This window comes from Neophocaena asiaeorientalis, unplaced genomic scaffold (genome assembly GCF_003031525.2).
Source record: "Neophocaena asiaeorientalis asiaeorientalis breed wild unplaced genomic scaffold, Neophocaena_asiaeorientalis_V1.1 scaffold308, whole genome shotgun sequence".
NCBI lineage: Eukaryota > Metazoa > Chordata > Mammalia > Artiodactyla > Phocoenidae > Neophocaena > Neophocaena asiaeorientalis.
Genome location: NW_020172768.1, coordinates 5,380,366 through 5,394,843, shown reverse-complemented (window position 1 = coordinate 5,394,843; position 14,478 = coordinate 5,380,366). Strand labels below are relative to the sequence as shown.

At 36.1% G+C, this 14,478-nt stretch overlaps 1 protein-coding gene across 3 annotated transcripts in view; it reads left to right on the top strand.

Moving 5' to 3' along the window:
• The first annotated feature begins 4,322 nt into the window (after positions 1-4,322).
• ARHGAP32 (Rho GTPase activating protein 32) overlaps positions 4,323-14,478 on the top strand; it is a 147,799-nt gene continuing 137,643 nt past the window's right edge. For 2 of the 3 annotated variants that reach the window (XM_024740786.1, XM_024740785.1), the window contains exon 1: positions 4,324-4,427. Coding sequence is in view for 2 of the 3 variants with exons in the window: in XM_024740785.1 (XP_024596553.1) it covers positions 4,425-4,427 (3 nt within the window). In the remaining variant the exon portion in view is untranslated. Of the gene's footprint in view, positions 4,428-14,478 lie in introns of all 3 variants that reach the window. The other variant, XM_024740784.1, reaches the window with a different exon arrangement.

Below are 14,478 nucleotides of genomic sequence, written 5' to 3'. Positions count from 1 at the left end.
TTTTGTTTCTTAATTTCCAAACATTTGGGAGAATTTTTAGTTATCTTTCAGTAACTGATTTTTAAAAAAAATAAATTTATTTATTTTTGGTTGCATTGGGTCTTTGTTGCTGCACGCGGGCTTTCTCTAGTTGCGGAGAGCAGGGGCTACTCTTCGTTGTGGTGTGCAGGCTTCTCATTATGGTGGCTTCTCTTGTTGTGGAGCATGGGCTCTAGGCACGCAGGCTTCAGTAGTTGTGGCACACAAGCTCAGTAGTTGTGGCTTATGGGCTGTAGAGGGCAGGCTCAGTAGCTGTGGTGCACGGGCTTTAGTTGCTCCATGGCATGTGGGATCTTCCTGGACCAGGGCTCGAACCCGTGTCCCCTGCATTGGCAGGCGGATTCTTAACCACTGCACCACCAGTAAAGTCCCTTTCAGTAATTGATTTTTAGTGTAATGCTCTGGTGGTCACAAAACACTTCGTTCATGATTTAAATTTTTTGTATTTGTTGTGACCATTTCATGGTCTAGCATATGGTCTTTTTGTAAATGTTTTGTATGCACTTGTAAAGAATGTATATTCTGTAGTTGTTGGGTTTAATGTTTTAGCTCAGGTTGGAAAATTGGGTTGTTCAAATCTCCTATATACTTACATTTTTTTCTTTTTGCTTGCTTATTCTATCAGTTACAGAGAAACGTTTGTTAAAATCTACACCTGTAAGGTGGATATAGCTATTTTCCTTTTAGTTCTTTCAGATTTTGCCTTATGTATTTTGAAGCTGTGTTATTTGTTGCATATGGATTTTATTATTATTTTACTCTGTTGATTTGACACTTTTATCATCATGAAATGTCCCCCTTTACCTATTTTTAATTAGAATTTTTAGTCCATTTACTTTTTTATTGAGATACAATTTACATGCCATAAAATTCATTCTTTTAAAGTATATGATTATGTGGTTGTTAGTATATTTTCAAACTTACACAAACACCACCACTATCTAATTCTTGAACGTTTCAGAAAGAGATCTCTTATTCATTGGTAGCAACTCTCCATTTGGTCCTCCATCAAGCCCCTGGTAACCACCAGTATACTTCCTGTCTCTGTGAATTTGATTATTCTAGATATTTTGTACATATGGAATCGTACAATCTGTGGTCTTTTGTGTGTGACTTCTTTCATTAAGCATAATGCTTTTACTCTTCATCCATGTGGTAACATGGATTAGCACTTCGTTCTTTTTTTAATGGCCAAATATCATTTTATAGTATGAATCTGGTAAATTTTTTGGTTCATTTTTCAGTTGGTGCTTGTTTCTACTTTTTGGCTATTATGAATACTATTGCTGTGCATATTCATGTAAAAGTTCTTGGTGGACATACGCTTTTATTTCTCTTGGTTAAATACCTAGGAGTGGAATTGATGGCTCATACAGTTTTTCTATGTTTAACATCTTGAGAAACTGCCAAACTGTTTTCTATAGTGACTGTGCCATTTAAATTCCTGCCAGTAATGAATGAGGGTTACAGTTTCTACACATGCTTGCTAACTAGTCCAGTCGTCTTAAAAATTATTAATAATATCCTTGGACTGAAGTTTACCATCTTGATATTTATTTATTTGCCTTGTTTGTTCTTTGTGCCTTTATTCTTCCTTTACTGCTTTCTTTGGGATTAATCAAGTATGTTTTATTTTTCAAAATTTTCTCCTCTATTAGCTTTTTAGTTGTACATTTATTATTCTTTTAGTGGTTACCATAGGGATTGTAACATATATCTTTGGAATGTTGCATTCTTCTCTAAAATAGGATTTATTTCACTTCCCAACCAATAGAGGATTCTTAAACTGTTTGGCTGCATGTACCCCTCCTATCCTTTGTGCTTTTTTATGTCTATTATGAACCTCGTAGGACATTATTTTTGTGTTTACATCTGCTTTTACATCAATATTTACTTATGTTTCCCCACTTTTTGTGCTCATCATGCATTTCTGTAGATCTGGATCAGTTTCTTTTGGTTGGAAGAACTCTACTATTTCTTTTATTGAAAGTCTTCTGATAATAAATTCTTTCAGCTTTTGTTTGAAAATAAGTTATTTTACCTGATTTATTAGTGGATAGTTTTGTGAGGCAGAGGGTTCTATGTTGGTAGTATTTTCCCTTTTACTATGCTGAAGATTTATGCTATTATCGTTTCCATTGAAATGTCCTCACATTGTTATCATTGCTCCTTTGAAATCAATTTGTCTTTTATTTTCTGGCTGCTTTTAAGAATTTCTCTTAATTTTTTATAGCAGTTTGAGTGTAATATAGGTGTTTATTTTTTAAAATCCTGCTTGAGATTTGTAAGATTCGTTTGATCTGTAGTTTGATGACTGCCATCAGTTTTGAGAATTTTCAGCCTTTATTTTTAAAATATTGCTTTTGTTTCTTTCTTAAATTCATGTGTCTTATCTCTGAGTTGTGAATTTAGACATATTTGAGGCCTTTTTTGCATACTTTATGCTGTTTTATGTATTTCTGTCACTTTTTTCTTAATGTGCTTCCATGTGGATATTTTATACTGAACTGTCTTCCAGTTCACTAATCCTCTCTTTAGTCATGTTCATTGTTCTATTAAACTGATCCAATGAGTTCTTAATTTCAGATATGGTATTTTTCAGTTTTAGGATGAACATTTTGTTGTTTTCCATAGATTCCAATTTTCTGTTGAAATTCTTCATCTTTTCATCTATTTCTTTCATTTTATTGAACATTAATGATAAATGTTTTTAACAACTTGATAAAAATGTAGCTGAATTTTTCTTATCAAGTTGTATATTACTCTTCTCCCTCTGCTTTGTCCTAGGCAAGTAATTGTTTGTAATTCATCTCATCTTGGAGATTCTTGTTTTATGTTAGAGTTTAGGCTAGTTGGTTGCCTGGAGACCTCAGTTTTCTGATGGATCCAAAAGAAGTCATGATTTCATAGATTATCTGCTTCTTCCTCTTGTTAGGCTGGGAGTGATGCTCTTTACAGCTTTCTGCATTGTAAACAGAAGCCAGAAATCCATGATAGCAATTTTAAAGTCCTTTTCTGATAATTCTAAAATCTGAATGAAATGTGAGTCTTTTTCTGTTTTGACAATTTATTCCCAATGTTTATTCATTTGTTCCTGTTTATTATTATTATTATTAATTTTGGGGGCATCCCTTGTTATGTTTATTGGATGCCACACAAGGTGGATGAGAAATTTGCAGAGGGTCTATAGGATGTTATTTTCCTCTGAGGACAGTTAATTTTTCTTCTGGCAGTTCTGATCATGTCAGGCCTTGATTTTAAACTCGGTTAGAGCTTGTTTATTGCTATTTTGACCGTACTCCCAAGGCATGACTGTTCTGGAGTCTTAGTTGAGAGCCCAGCGTTTTTCTTTTCAGTACTCCTCTATCTTGGCAGTGCTTGCCTGCCAATCTCCATCTCCTCAGCATGGCTGGGCTGTTGAAATATCTGCTTGGCTTTTTGTTGCCCATCAGCTGTTTTTTGATAGTTTTTTTGGCATCTTGTCCTATATACTTATGTAAGCTTAGGAATCAGTTAACAATTTGAGGGGAATTTTCATGTAGATTTTTAGGCTCCTTCTATATATATCTTTTGGGGGACATTTTTCACTCTGGAGCCTCCTCTGCTTTGGCAACCCCAGTCTCCAGGCTCTGCCTTCTCAGCCCAGTTAAGGTACAGCAGTGTGCTTGGGCTCTATTTGCCATCATTGGTCTAGAAAATCTCTTATACCAAAGAATGATTAAATGTGGAATTTGCTTCATGGGCTCCCCTGCTCTCCAAGGATGTAGCCCCAGAAATCCTACCTGTCAAGCTTGCTTTCCTGTGCTTTCAGGCAAGTCGTTTTATATGTTTTTTTTCAGCATTCATAGTTGTTCTTGAGAATGCTAGTGCAATACACTATGTTCCATAAATTGGAACCAGAAGTGCCATATCTCTTTTCTCATTTTGCATGTTCACTAATGCTTAGCAGAGTTCTATAAATATTGATGGCTGTTGCAAATCTTTTCAAGGTTCCAACTGTGTTGAACAGATAAAATCAGTCCTTATATAATAATTACCATAGAATAAAGGATAACTAGTTATAAACCTTAGTTTTATCTCCTGGAATAAAAGCAGGTATTGGTACATCAGGAAAGAGCTCTGAAAGCAGAGCAGAAATGGAGGGCCAGTACTAGCCACTAAAACTCTTTTAACTGAACTTCAAATCTGGTATGATTATCTGTTCTTTGAATTGTGGTCATTGGAAAGCTGTCCTAGAAACAGGAACTCTTCTCACAGTCTTTCATGTTTTGATCTCTAGGAAGATGAAGTCCTCAGGACATTCTGAAGAGGATGATTTTGTTCCAGAACTACACAGAAACGTTCACCCTCGAGAGCGGCCTGATTGGGAAGAAACACTTAGTGCAATGGTAAATCAGTTTTATGCATATGTATATATGTTTATTTTACTTACATAAAGAAAAGGAACTGAGGAAGCATTACTCACATAAAAAAATTTTTGTTGTTTTGCTTATTTGTTCAGGAAATATCTGTTGAGAGAATTATCTATTCAAGGCACTGTTTTAGACTCTCTGGGCAGAGCTGTGAATAAAACACACACATTTCCTGCCTTTGTAGCTTATATTTTAATGAGATAGGAAGAGAAGCAAATAATTAAATATATACTATGTCATGTGCCATTGTAGAAAATTAATGCAGAGTGGTGGGGTTACAGAGTGGGAGAAGAGAGTGTGAAAGAATAGTTGCTAGTTATATAGGATGGACACAGATGGCCTCTGGGAGAAGTTGAGATTTGAGCAGACACCAGAGGGATGTGAGGGAGTGTGTTTATCTGGGAACAGATCATTTTAGGCAGTGGAAGAACAAGTTAAAGGCTGTAGCATAGAAATAAAAAGCAAGTTGGAAAAAAAACACAAGTAGGACATGTGGCTGAAACTGAGCTGGGAAAAGTAGAGGAGATGAGGTCAGAGAAGTGGTTTGTTGTACTCCATTATAAGGACTTTGGTTTTTTATGCTGAGTGAGCTGGGAAACCATTGGAGGATTTTTAGCCAAGAAGTGACATGATCTGGCTTAAAATTTTAAAGGAAGTCTCTGGTCTCTGTGAATAGGCTAAAGAGGGAGGCAAAAAGAGGAAATAAGGAGACCAGTTAGAAGGTTACTGTATTAGATGGACAGTGATGGTAGCTTGAACCAGGATGGTAGATGGGGAAAATGGTTCGATTCTGGATGTAGTTCTACAGATAAAGCCAAGCATTTTTACTCATGAATGGGACAGAGAGAGTAAGATAGAGATGTCAAGGATGAGTTCAAGTTCTTTGGCTGATCAGCCTGAAGAATGGAGTTTATGTTCACTGAGATACTGGAAAAGCAGTTCTTGTTTGTTGGGAGTTAGGTGGGAAAATCCTGTGTAGTGTAGTTTTTCCACATAAGTTTGAGATAGTCATTTAATCTATTATAACTTTTATAACTTTTTGTAATTCAGATCTGTTAATGAGAACAATTAAATTTGTTTTGCAGAGAATAACATTTTACTTAATTGGAGTTAAAAGTTAGTGATTCTTGTCAAAATTTGAATGCAGATGTTCATTTGTCAATGCAGGTTTGTAATGAGATTTTACATATTTCAGTTTTGAAAATGGCTTTTCCCTCAGGTACTGCCAAATATATCAATTTACGAGCATGTGATTTTAATTGAGCGTATTTGTCGCTTAGAAGGTGTTTATGGAATTCTGTGTCTTCTCTTGATATTTTCCTTTTAGCATAACATTGCATTGCAAATCTCTATGCTGAGGAGATGTGAAGTAGTCTCACTGAAGACAAACACGCGCCACACCCCTATTGAATCAAGTAATCCCTGGGGGTGCCAGCATGCCACTGAAAGCATATTCAATACATTCTTCTGCTTATTTAGAAACCTTTCACAGTTTTCCCATGTATTTTGATAACCTGCAGTAAGTCTACATTGAATTTATCAATGGGAAGAAAGGCGGTATTTGTTATGTGGTGGTTTGTTTACTCTGTATTAAAATGTCATATGACGCGTAACATAGAAAGTTACCGAATTCTGTTTTCTGGAGTTCACATTGATTTGTTTATGGAAATTACCATTTGTATCATATGTTCTTAGCATCTTTTATTATTATATTGGTACTCTAATTTCTTTATTTGTAAACTTTTTTTTAAATTAATTTAATTTTATTTTATTTTTGGCTGTGTTGGGTCTTTGCTGCTGCACGCAGGCTTTTCTCTAGTTGTGGCGAGCGGGGGCTACTCATCGTTGTGGTGCGTGGGCTTCTCATTGCAGTGGCTTCTCTTGTAGAACACGGGCTCTAGGTGCGTGGGCTTCAGTAGTTGTGGCACGTGGGCTCAGTAGTGTGGCTCACAGGCTCTAGAGTGCAGGCTCAGTAGTTGTGGCGCACGGGCTTAGTTGCTCCACGGCATGTGGAATCTTCCCGGACCAGGGCTCGAACCCGTGTCCCCTGCATTGGCAGGCAGATTCTTAGCCACTGAGCCACCAGGGAAGCCCTGTGTGTAAACTTCTTGAAGGCAAGTGCTATGATTCTATTTTTTGAAAAAATCATTACACTCAATAAATAGTACATTGCAAGGTTGCAAAAAGTGTACAGCGAATGATGAAAAGGATATAAATGAGATTAGAGCTGCTGTTTTACTACACTTTCTCTAGAAAATTATACTGATTTTTTTTTTTTTTTTTGCGGTACGCGGGCCTCTCACTGTTGTGGCCTCTCCCGTTGCGGAGCACAGGCTCCGGACGCACAGGCTCAGCGGCCATGGCTCACGGGCCCAGCCGCTCCGCAGCATGTGGGATCCTCCCGGACCGGGGCGTGAACCCGTGTCCCCTGCATTGGCAGGCAGACTCCCAACCACTGCGCCACCAGGGAAGCCCGATTATACTGATTTTAATGAGGAAGTAAGAGTAAAGAAAGTTTGGGACCTTTTTCTCTTTCAATAATAATATGTGTGAAATATTACATTGAGAATGAAGTTTATTAAGAGAAACCTTTATAAAATGTTTTTCCAAAACAATTCCATTTATTTAATTTTTTAATAGTTTTCGAAATAAAAGGGCTTAAGTGTTGAACTTTTATCGATTTGTGTGGTGTGGCCAGAATATTAGTTTTTTTTTTTTTTTTTTTTTTTTTTTTTTTTGCGGTACGTGGGCCTCTCGCTGCTGTGGCCTCTCCCGTTGCGGAGCACAGGCTCTGGATGCGCAGGCCCAGCGGCCATGGCTCACGGGCCCAGCCGCTCCGTGGCATGTGGGATCTTCCCGGATTGGCACACGAACCCGTGTCCCCTGCATCAGCAGGTGGACTCTCAACCACTGTGCCACCAGGGAAGCCAGAATATTAGTTTTTTAATACATATCTAAAAGAATGTCAGAACTTTCTGAATTGTTAAGAATTTAAAAAAGTTTGTAAACAGTCATTTTAAAATTGAGATATAATTGATTGTAACATTATATTAGTTTCAGAGGTACAATATAATGTTTTAGTATATGTGTATATTGTGAAATGTTCACCACAATAAGTTTAGGTAACATCCATTACCACACATAGATGCAGATTTTTTTCTTGTGATGAGAATTTCTAAAATTTACTCACTTAGCAACTTACAAATATACAACTCTGTAAGTATTGTATATTTACTATAGTAACCATGCTGTACTTTATGTCCCAGGACTTACTTATTTTATAGCTGGAAGTTTGTACTTTTTGACCACCTGAACCCATTTCGCTCACCCACCTTTGGCAACCACCAGTCTGTTCTCTGTATCTTTGAGTTCAATTTAATTAATTAATTAAGTATATCTTTTTAAAGCTTCCACATATAAGTGAGATCATATGGTATTAGTCTTTCTGTTTTTCACTTATTTCACTTAGCATAGTGCCCTCAAGGTCCATTTATATTGTAACAAATAGCAAGATTTCTTTCTTTTTAATGGCTGAATAATATTCCTTTGTGTATATATACCACATTTTCTTTATCCGTTCATCAATCAATGAATACTTCGGTTGCTTTCATTTTTTGGCCAGTGTAAATAATGCTGTAATTAACAGTCGAATTCGTGTGTTCATTTTCTTCAGATAAATACCCAGAAATGGAATTGCTGGATCATATGGTAGCTCTGATTTTCACTTTTTTGAGGAGCCTCCATACTGTTTTCTGAAGTGGCTGCACCATTTATATTTACAATACCAGTGCACAAGGGTACTATTTCTCTTTTCTCCACATCCTTGCTGTTACTTATTTTTTATCTTTTTAATAATAGCTATTCTAACAGGTATGAAGTGATAACCCATTGTGGGTTTGTTTTGCATTTCCGTGATGATTAGTGATATTGAGCACCCTTTCATGTACATGTTAGCCATTTGTATGTCTTCTCTGGAAAAATGTCTATTCAGAGCCTCTGCTCAGTTTTTTAATCGGATATTTTTTTCTTTTTGCTATTGAGTTGTGTGAGTTCTTTTATATTTTGAATATTAATCCCTTACTAGATATATGATTTGCAAAAATGTTCTCCCATTTTCTTTCTCTTTCTTCCCATGAAAGGTTACCTTTTCATTTGGTTGATGGTTTCCTTTGCTGTGTAGAACTTCTCAGTTTGATATAGTCTCACCTGTCTGTTTTATGCTTTTGTTGCTTTTGCTTTTATTGTCAAATGCAAAAAGTCATCTCCAGGACTGATGTCAAGGAGCTTAACTACCTATGTATTTTCCTAGGAGTTTAATGGCTTCACGTTATTATGCTCAAGTCTTTAATCCTTTTTGAGTTAGTTTTTGTGTGTGGTGTAAGATAGTGGTTCAGTTTTGTTCTTTTGCATGTGGCTGTCCAGTTTTCCCAACACCATTTATGAAGAGACTGTCCTTTTCCCATTGTATATTCTTGGCTTCTTTGTCATAAATTTATTGACAGTATAGAAGTGGACTGATTTTTGGGCTGTATGTTTCCATTCATCTATGTGTCTGTTTTTATGCCAGTATCATACTGTTTGGACTACTATAGCTTTGTAATATAGTTTGAAAGCAGGAAGTATTATGCTTCCAGCTTTGTTCTTCTTTCTCAAGATTACTTTGACTATTCCATGTCTTTTATGGTTCCATATAAATTTTAGAATTGTTTCATTTCTGTGAAAAATGCCATTGGAATGTTGGTTTTGCATTGAATTCAATTGAATTGAATCTGCAGATTGCTTTGGGTAAAATGAGCATTTTAACAGTATTAATTCTTCCAATCCATGGGTATGGAACATCCTTCTATTTGTATCTTTTTTACATTCTTTCATCAGTGTCTTATAGTTTTCAATGTTCAGGTCTTTCACTTCCTTCGTTAAGTCAATTTCTGGGTATTTTATTCTTTTTATTCAATTTGTTGAATCTCAATTGTAAATGAGATTGTTTTCTTAATTTCTTTTTCTGATAGTTCAGTTCACTATTTGTTTACAGAAATGGAACTAATTTTTGTATAATGATTTTGTATTCTGAAGCTTTACCAAATTTATTAGTTCTCACAGTTATTTTTTTGGTGGAGTTCTTAGGGTTTTCTTTATATAATATCATGTCATCTGTAAATAGTGATAGTAACACTATCACTTTCCAATTTGGATACCTTTTATTTCTTTCTCTTGCCTAATTGCTCTGGCTAGGACTTCCAATACTGTGTTAAATAGATGTGGCAAGAGTGGGCATCCTTGTCTTGCTCCTGGTCTTAGGGGAAAAGCTTCCACATATTCATTGTTGAGTATGATGTTATTTGTGGCTGTATCAGATATAGCCTTTATTATGTTGAGGTACAGTCCCTCTATACCTGATTTGTTGAGAGTTTTTATCATAAGTGGACGTTGAATTTTGTCAAATGCTTTTTCTGCATCTGTTGAGATGATCATATGATTTTTATCCTTAATTTTGTTCATGTGGTGTATCATGTTGATTGATTTGCAGATGTTGAACCAGATTTGTATCCCTGGATGAAATCCCACTTGATCATGGATGTATGATCCTTTTGCTGTTTTGCTGAATTTGGTTTGCTAATATTTTTTTGAGGATTTTTGTATCAATGTTTACCAGGGATATTGGCCTGTAATTTTCTTATCTTGTTGCATCCTTGCCTGGCTTTGGTATCAGTGTAATTCTGGACTTTTAAAATGAGTTTGGAAGAGCTTCCTCTTTTATTTTTTGGAAGAGTTTGACAAGAATTGGTATTAATTCTTCTTTCAGTCTTTGGTAGAATTCACTGGTTAAGCCACCTGGTTCTGGACTTCAGTTGATTGGGAGCTTTTTAATTACTCATTTAATCTCCTTACTGGTAATTGGTCTGTACTACATAGTCATTTTTAAGTCAAAACAGCAACAACAGTAAACCCTAAAAGAGGGCTCTATCCTTTTGTGATTTATGGCGTATGATTTATTTATTACTCTTCATAAATGTGTAGCTAAAACTAAGGTTTTTAAGAAATCTAATAAAAAGCTATATAATTTTTCTAAATTACTAAATTGAAATATTTATTTGAAGTTATTTAACAATGATATCATTTAGGAAATAAATATTAGGATCTTAAAAAAATAAGATTAAACACCTGAAGAGAGAGAGAATCTTTCACCAGTTTTGAATATTTTAACTAAAATCACCTTAATTGTCATACTTCTTAGTGTTTTTCCATTCACTTTATTCTTAGTATTGATCACTGCAAAATTCTCAAAATGGAGCCTGTTAATTCTTGAATTTTTTTGTTAGGAACAGTTTCAGTTGCTTTTTCTACCATTAAAATAAATGTGTTCAAGGCTCAGTGCTACAGCAGGTCATGTTGTAGCAAATGAAGTTATTATTGATAAAATAAAGTCAATGGTCCTGGCTGAAAATGCTCACACATGTGCTAACAACCAGAATCAGGAAAATTAAAACCAGTTACAAATTTTGAACTCCCAAAATACCAAAAAATTGAAAAAGGAAGACAGAAAGTTAATGCCCAGTGTTGTCAACACTGTGTGTGCTCAGGCACGTGCTGTCCCCCTCCTCTGCCTTCTCCCTCTGCAGTAACAAGCTGGAGCGTGCTCTCTCTCTCGCTCTCCCTCTCTCTTTCTCTCTCCCTCTCTCCCTCTCTCTCTCTCTCTCTCTCTCTCTCTCTCTGTCTGTCTCTCACACGCGCACACACACACACTCATGCACACACAGAAATTCACACTTCGCACCTCACAGTCACACCCACTCACTCCTGAAGGTTTGGTCTTTTCCTGTCTCTCTTCTTCCTACCTGCTAAATGTAGGTATTCACAGGGGTCTGTACTTTGTCTCTTTATGTTTATTTCTTGCTAGTTCTTTACTGTTCCTGTAGATTGTACTGTCATCTCTGTACAGATGACTGCCATGTCCATAGCTCTAGCCCTGTAAGAGTTCATTCCCTACATGAAGGTCCTGTAGAAACCATGGGCTACACATTTTCACTAAATCCTGTCTTTCCTCTCCCTGAAATGAGTTGTTTCTTTTTAACATTAGTTTATGTTAGTAACGCTAACTTTATTCCGGTCCCCCAGGTTCAAAACCTTGCATTTGTTATAAATGGTTTCATTTCATTTTTCTTAAAAGCAAAAGCTTGATCATTTTTGATCCAGTCACAGTGACCTCCTTACTTTTTCTCAAATAAGCCAAACATTCCCCTCCTTTGGGGCCTTATATTTGTGTTCTCTGCTCCTGGAAAGTGCTCTTCCTACACAATCTGCAAAGATTGCTCTCGCTCCGCCTTCAGACCTCTCTTCAGATGTTACACTTCAGTGCTGCCTTTACTTGCCACCTTAGGTGAAGTAATAACCCTATCCTCCTCTCTCTTTCTTTCTTACTCTGTTTTAATTTTCTTCGTAGTACTTGCAAATCCTGAATATTTGTATGATTATTGTCTTTCTTTTCCCTTAGAGTGTAAGCTCCTTGAGTATGAGGACTTCATCACTATTGTTTACTGTTTTAGCACCCTTGCCTGGCATAGTAAATTCTCAGTAAATATTTTTTGAATGAATGAAATTGTCATTCTCTGGACAAATTGAACTATTTGTTTCTCCTTGAAAAATGCCCTGAATTTTCCTACATTTTTATATCATTTCTCAGATATTAATATGAATTCTTTTTTCTTTTCCTTTCTTCTCTTCTTTTTTTCTTTTTTCCCCTTCTCTCTTTCCTTTCTTTTTTAAAACAAAAGTGAGACCATTGGTACACTTTTCTTAGACTTTTAAAAAATGCTCTTTGTATTTGGACTTTTTCCCTCTCTATTGCCTACTTTCTTTTTTTTAAATTGAAGTATAATTGACTTACAATATTATGTTACAATATTATGTTAGTTTCAGGTATACAACACAGTGATTTGGTATCTTTATACATTATAAAATGAACACCAGGATAAATCTAGTTACCATCTGTCACCATACAAAGTCATTAACTATAGTCAACCATGCTATACATACATCCTCATGACTTATTTATTTCATAGCTGGAAGTTTGTACCTCTTAATCTGCTTCATTATTTCACTCATCCCACTACCCTCCTCTCCTCTGGTGACTACCAGTTTGTTCTGTCTGTGAGTCTATTTCTGTTCTGTTCTGTTTGTTTGTTTTTTTTTTTTTGATTCCACATATAAGTGAAATCATACAGTATTTGTCTTTGTCTGTCTGACTTATTTCATTTAGCAAAATAGCCTCAAGGTCCATTCATGTTGCAAATGGCAAGATTTCATTCTTGTTTATGGGTGGGTAATATTCCTCTGTGTGCGTGTGTGTGTGTGTGTGTGTGTGTGTGTGTGTGTGTGTGTGTGTGCGCTTTATCCATTCATCCTATTGGTGGACACTTAGATTGCTTTTATACAGTACTGCAGTGAACATAGGGGTACATATATCTTTTGAGTTAGTCTTTTTGTTTTCTTCAAATAAATACCCAGAAGTAGGATTGCTGGATCATATGGTAGTTCTATTTTTAGTTTTTTGAGTACCCGTCATACTGTTTTCCACAGTGACTGCACCAGTTTACATTCCCACCAACAGTGCGTGAGGGTACCTTCTTCTCCATGTCCTTGCGCACATTTGCATTTCTTGTCTAATGCCTGCTTTCTAAAGAAGAATGAGGATTGATAGAGCAGCTGGATTTTTTCTTTCGGAATAAATTTGAGGAAGAGGTAATTTTGGAGGAGGTGTGTATTTTGTTTGTTGTTCCTTGGATTGATAGGTGTCCATCATATGTGGTGCTGAGACTGGTTTCTTTTACCCATCAAGCTAGGAAAACATTTGCAATTTGAATAAAAGGAAAGAAAGATACTGCAAATGCTCCTTAAATGAATATCTTTAGCTCTTTTATTACTGTGTGGTGTTTAACAGTTTACTTTTGACTGATGGCTGGATTGTAATTATAATTCATAGACGCTGATAATGTTTAGCATGCTAACATAGAAAATGCAGAAGAGTGGTTTTAAAAAAAAAAGAGACCAGTAATCCGATTTCCCATAGTGGTGAGATTATTTTGGTATATTTCCTTCATGATTTCTTTTTTTTTTTTAACATCTTTATTGGAGTATAATTGCTTTACAGTGGTTAGTTTCTGTATTATAACAAAGTGAATCAGTTATACATATACATATGTCCCCATATCTCTTCCCTCTTGCATCTCCCTCCCTCCTACCCTCCCTATCCCACCCCTCTAGGTGGTCACAAAGCACCGAGCTGATCTCCCTGTGTTATGCGGCTGCTTCCCACTAGCTATCTACCTTACGTTTGGTAGTGTATATATGTCCATGCCTCTCTTTCACTTTGTCCCAGCTTACCCTTCCCCCTCCCTGTATCCTCAAGTCCATTCTCTAGTAGGTCTGTGTCTTTATTCCCATCTTGCCCCTAGGTTTTTCATGACCTTTTTTTTTTTTTAGAGTCCATATATATGTGTTAGCATACGGTATTTGTTTTTCTCTTTCTGACTTACTTCACTCTGTATGACAGACTCTAGGTCCATCCACCTCACTACGAATAACTCGATTTCGTTTCTTTTTATGGCTGAGTAATATTCCATTGTATATATGTGCCATATCTTCTTTCTCCATTCATCTTTTGATGGACACTTAGGTTGCTTCCATATCCTGGCTATTGTAAATAGTGCTGCAGTGAACACTGTGGTACATGAGTCTATTCGAATTACAGTTTTCTCAGGGTATATATGCCCAGTAGTTAGAGGAAAACATAGGCAGAACACGCTGTGACATAAACCACAGCAAGATTCTTTTTGACCCACCTCCTAGAGAAATGAAAATAAAAGCAAAAATAAACAAATGGGACCTAATGAAGCTTAAAAGCTTTTGCACAGCAAAGGAAACCATAAACAAGACGAAAAGACAACCCTCAGAATGGGGGAAAATATTTGCAAATGAAGCAACTGACAAAGGATTAATCTCCAAAATTTACAAGCAGCTCATGCAGCTC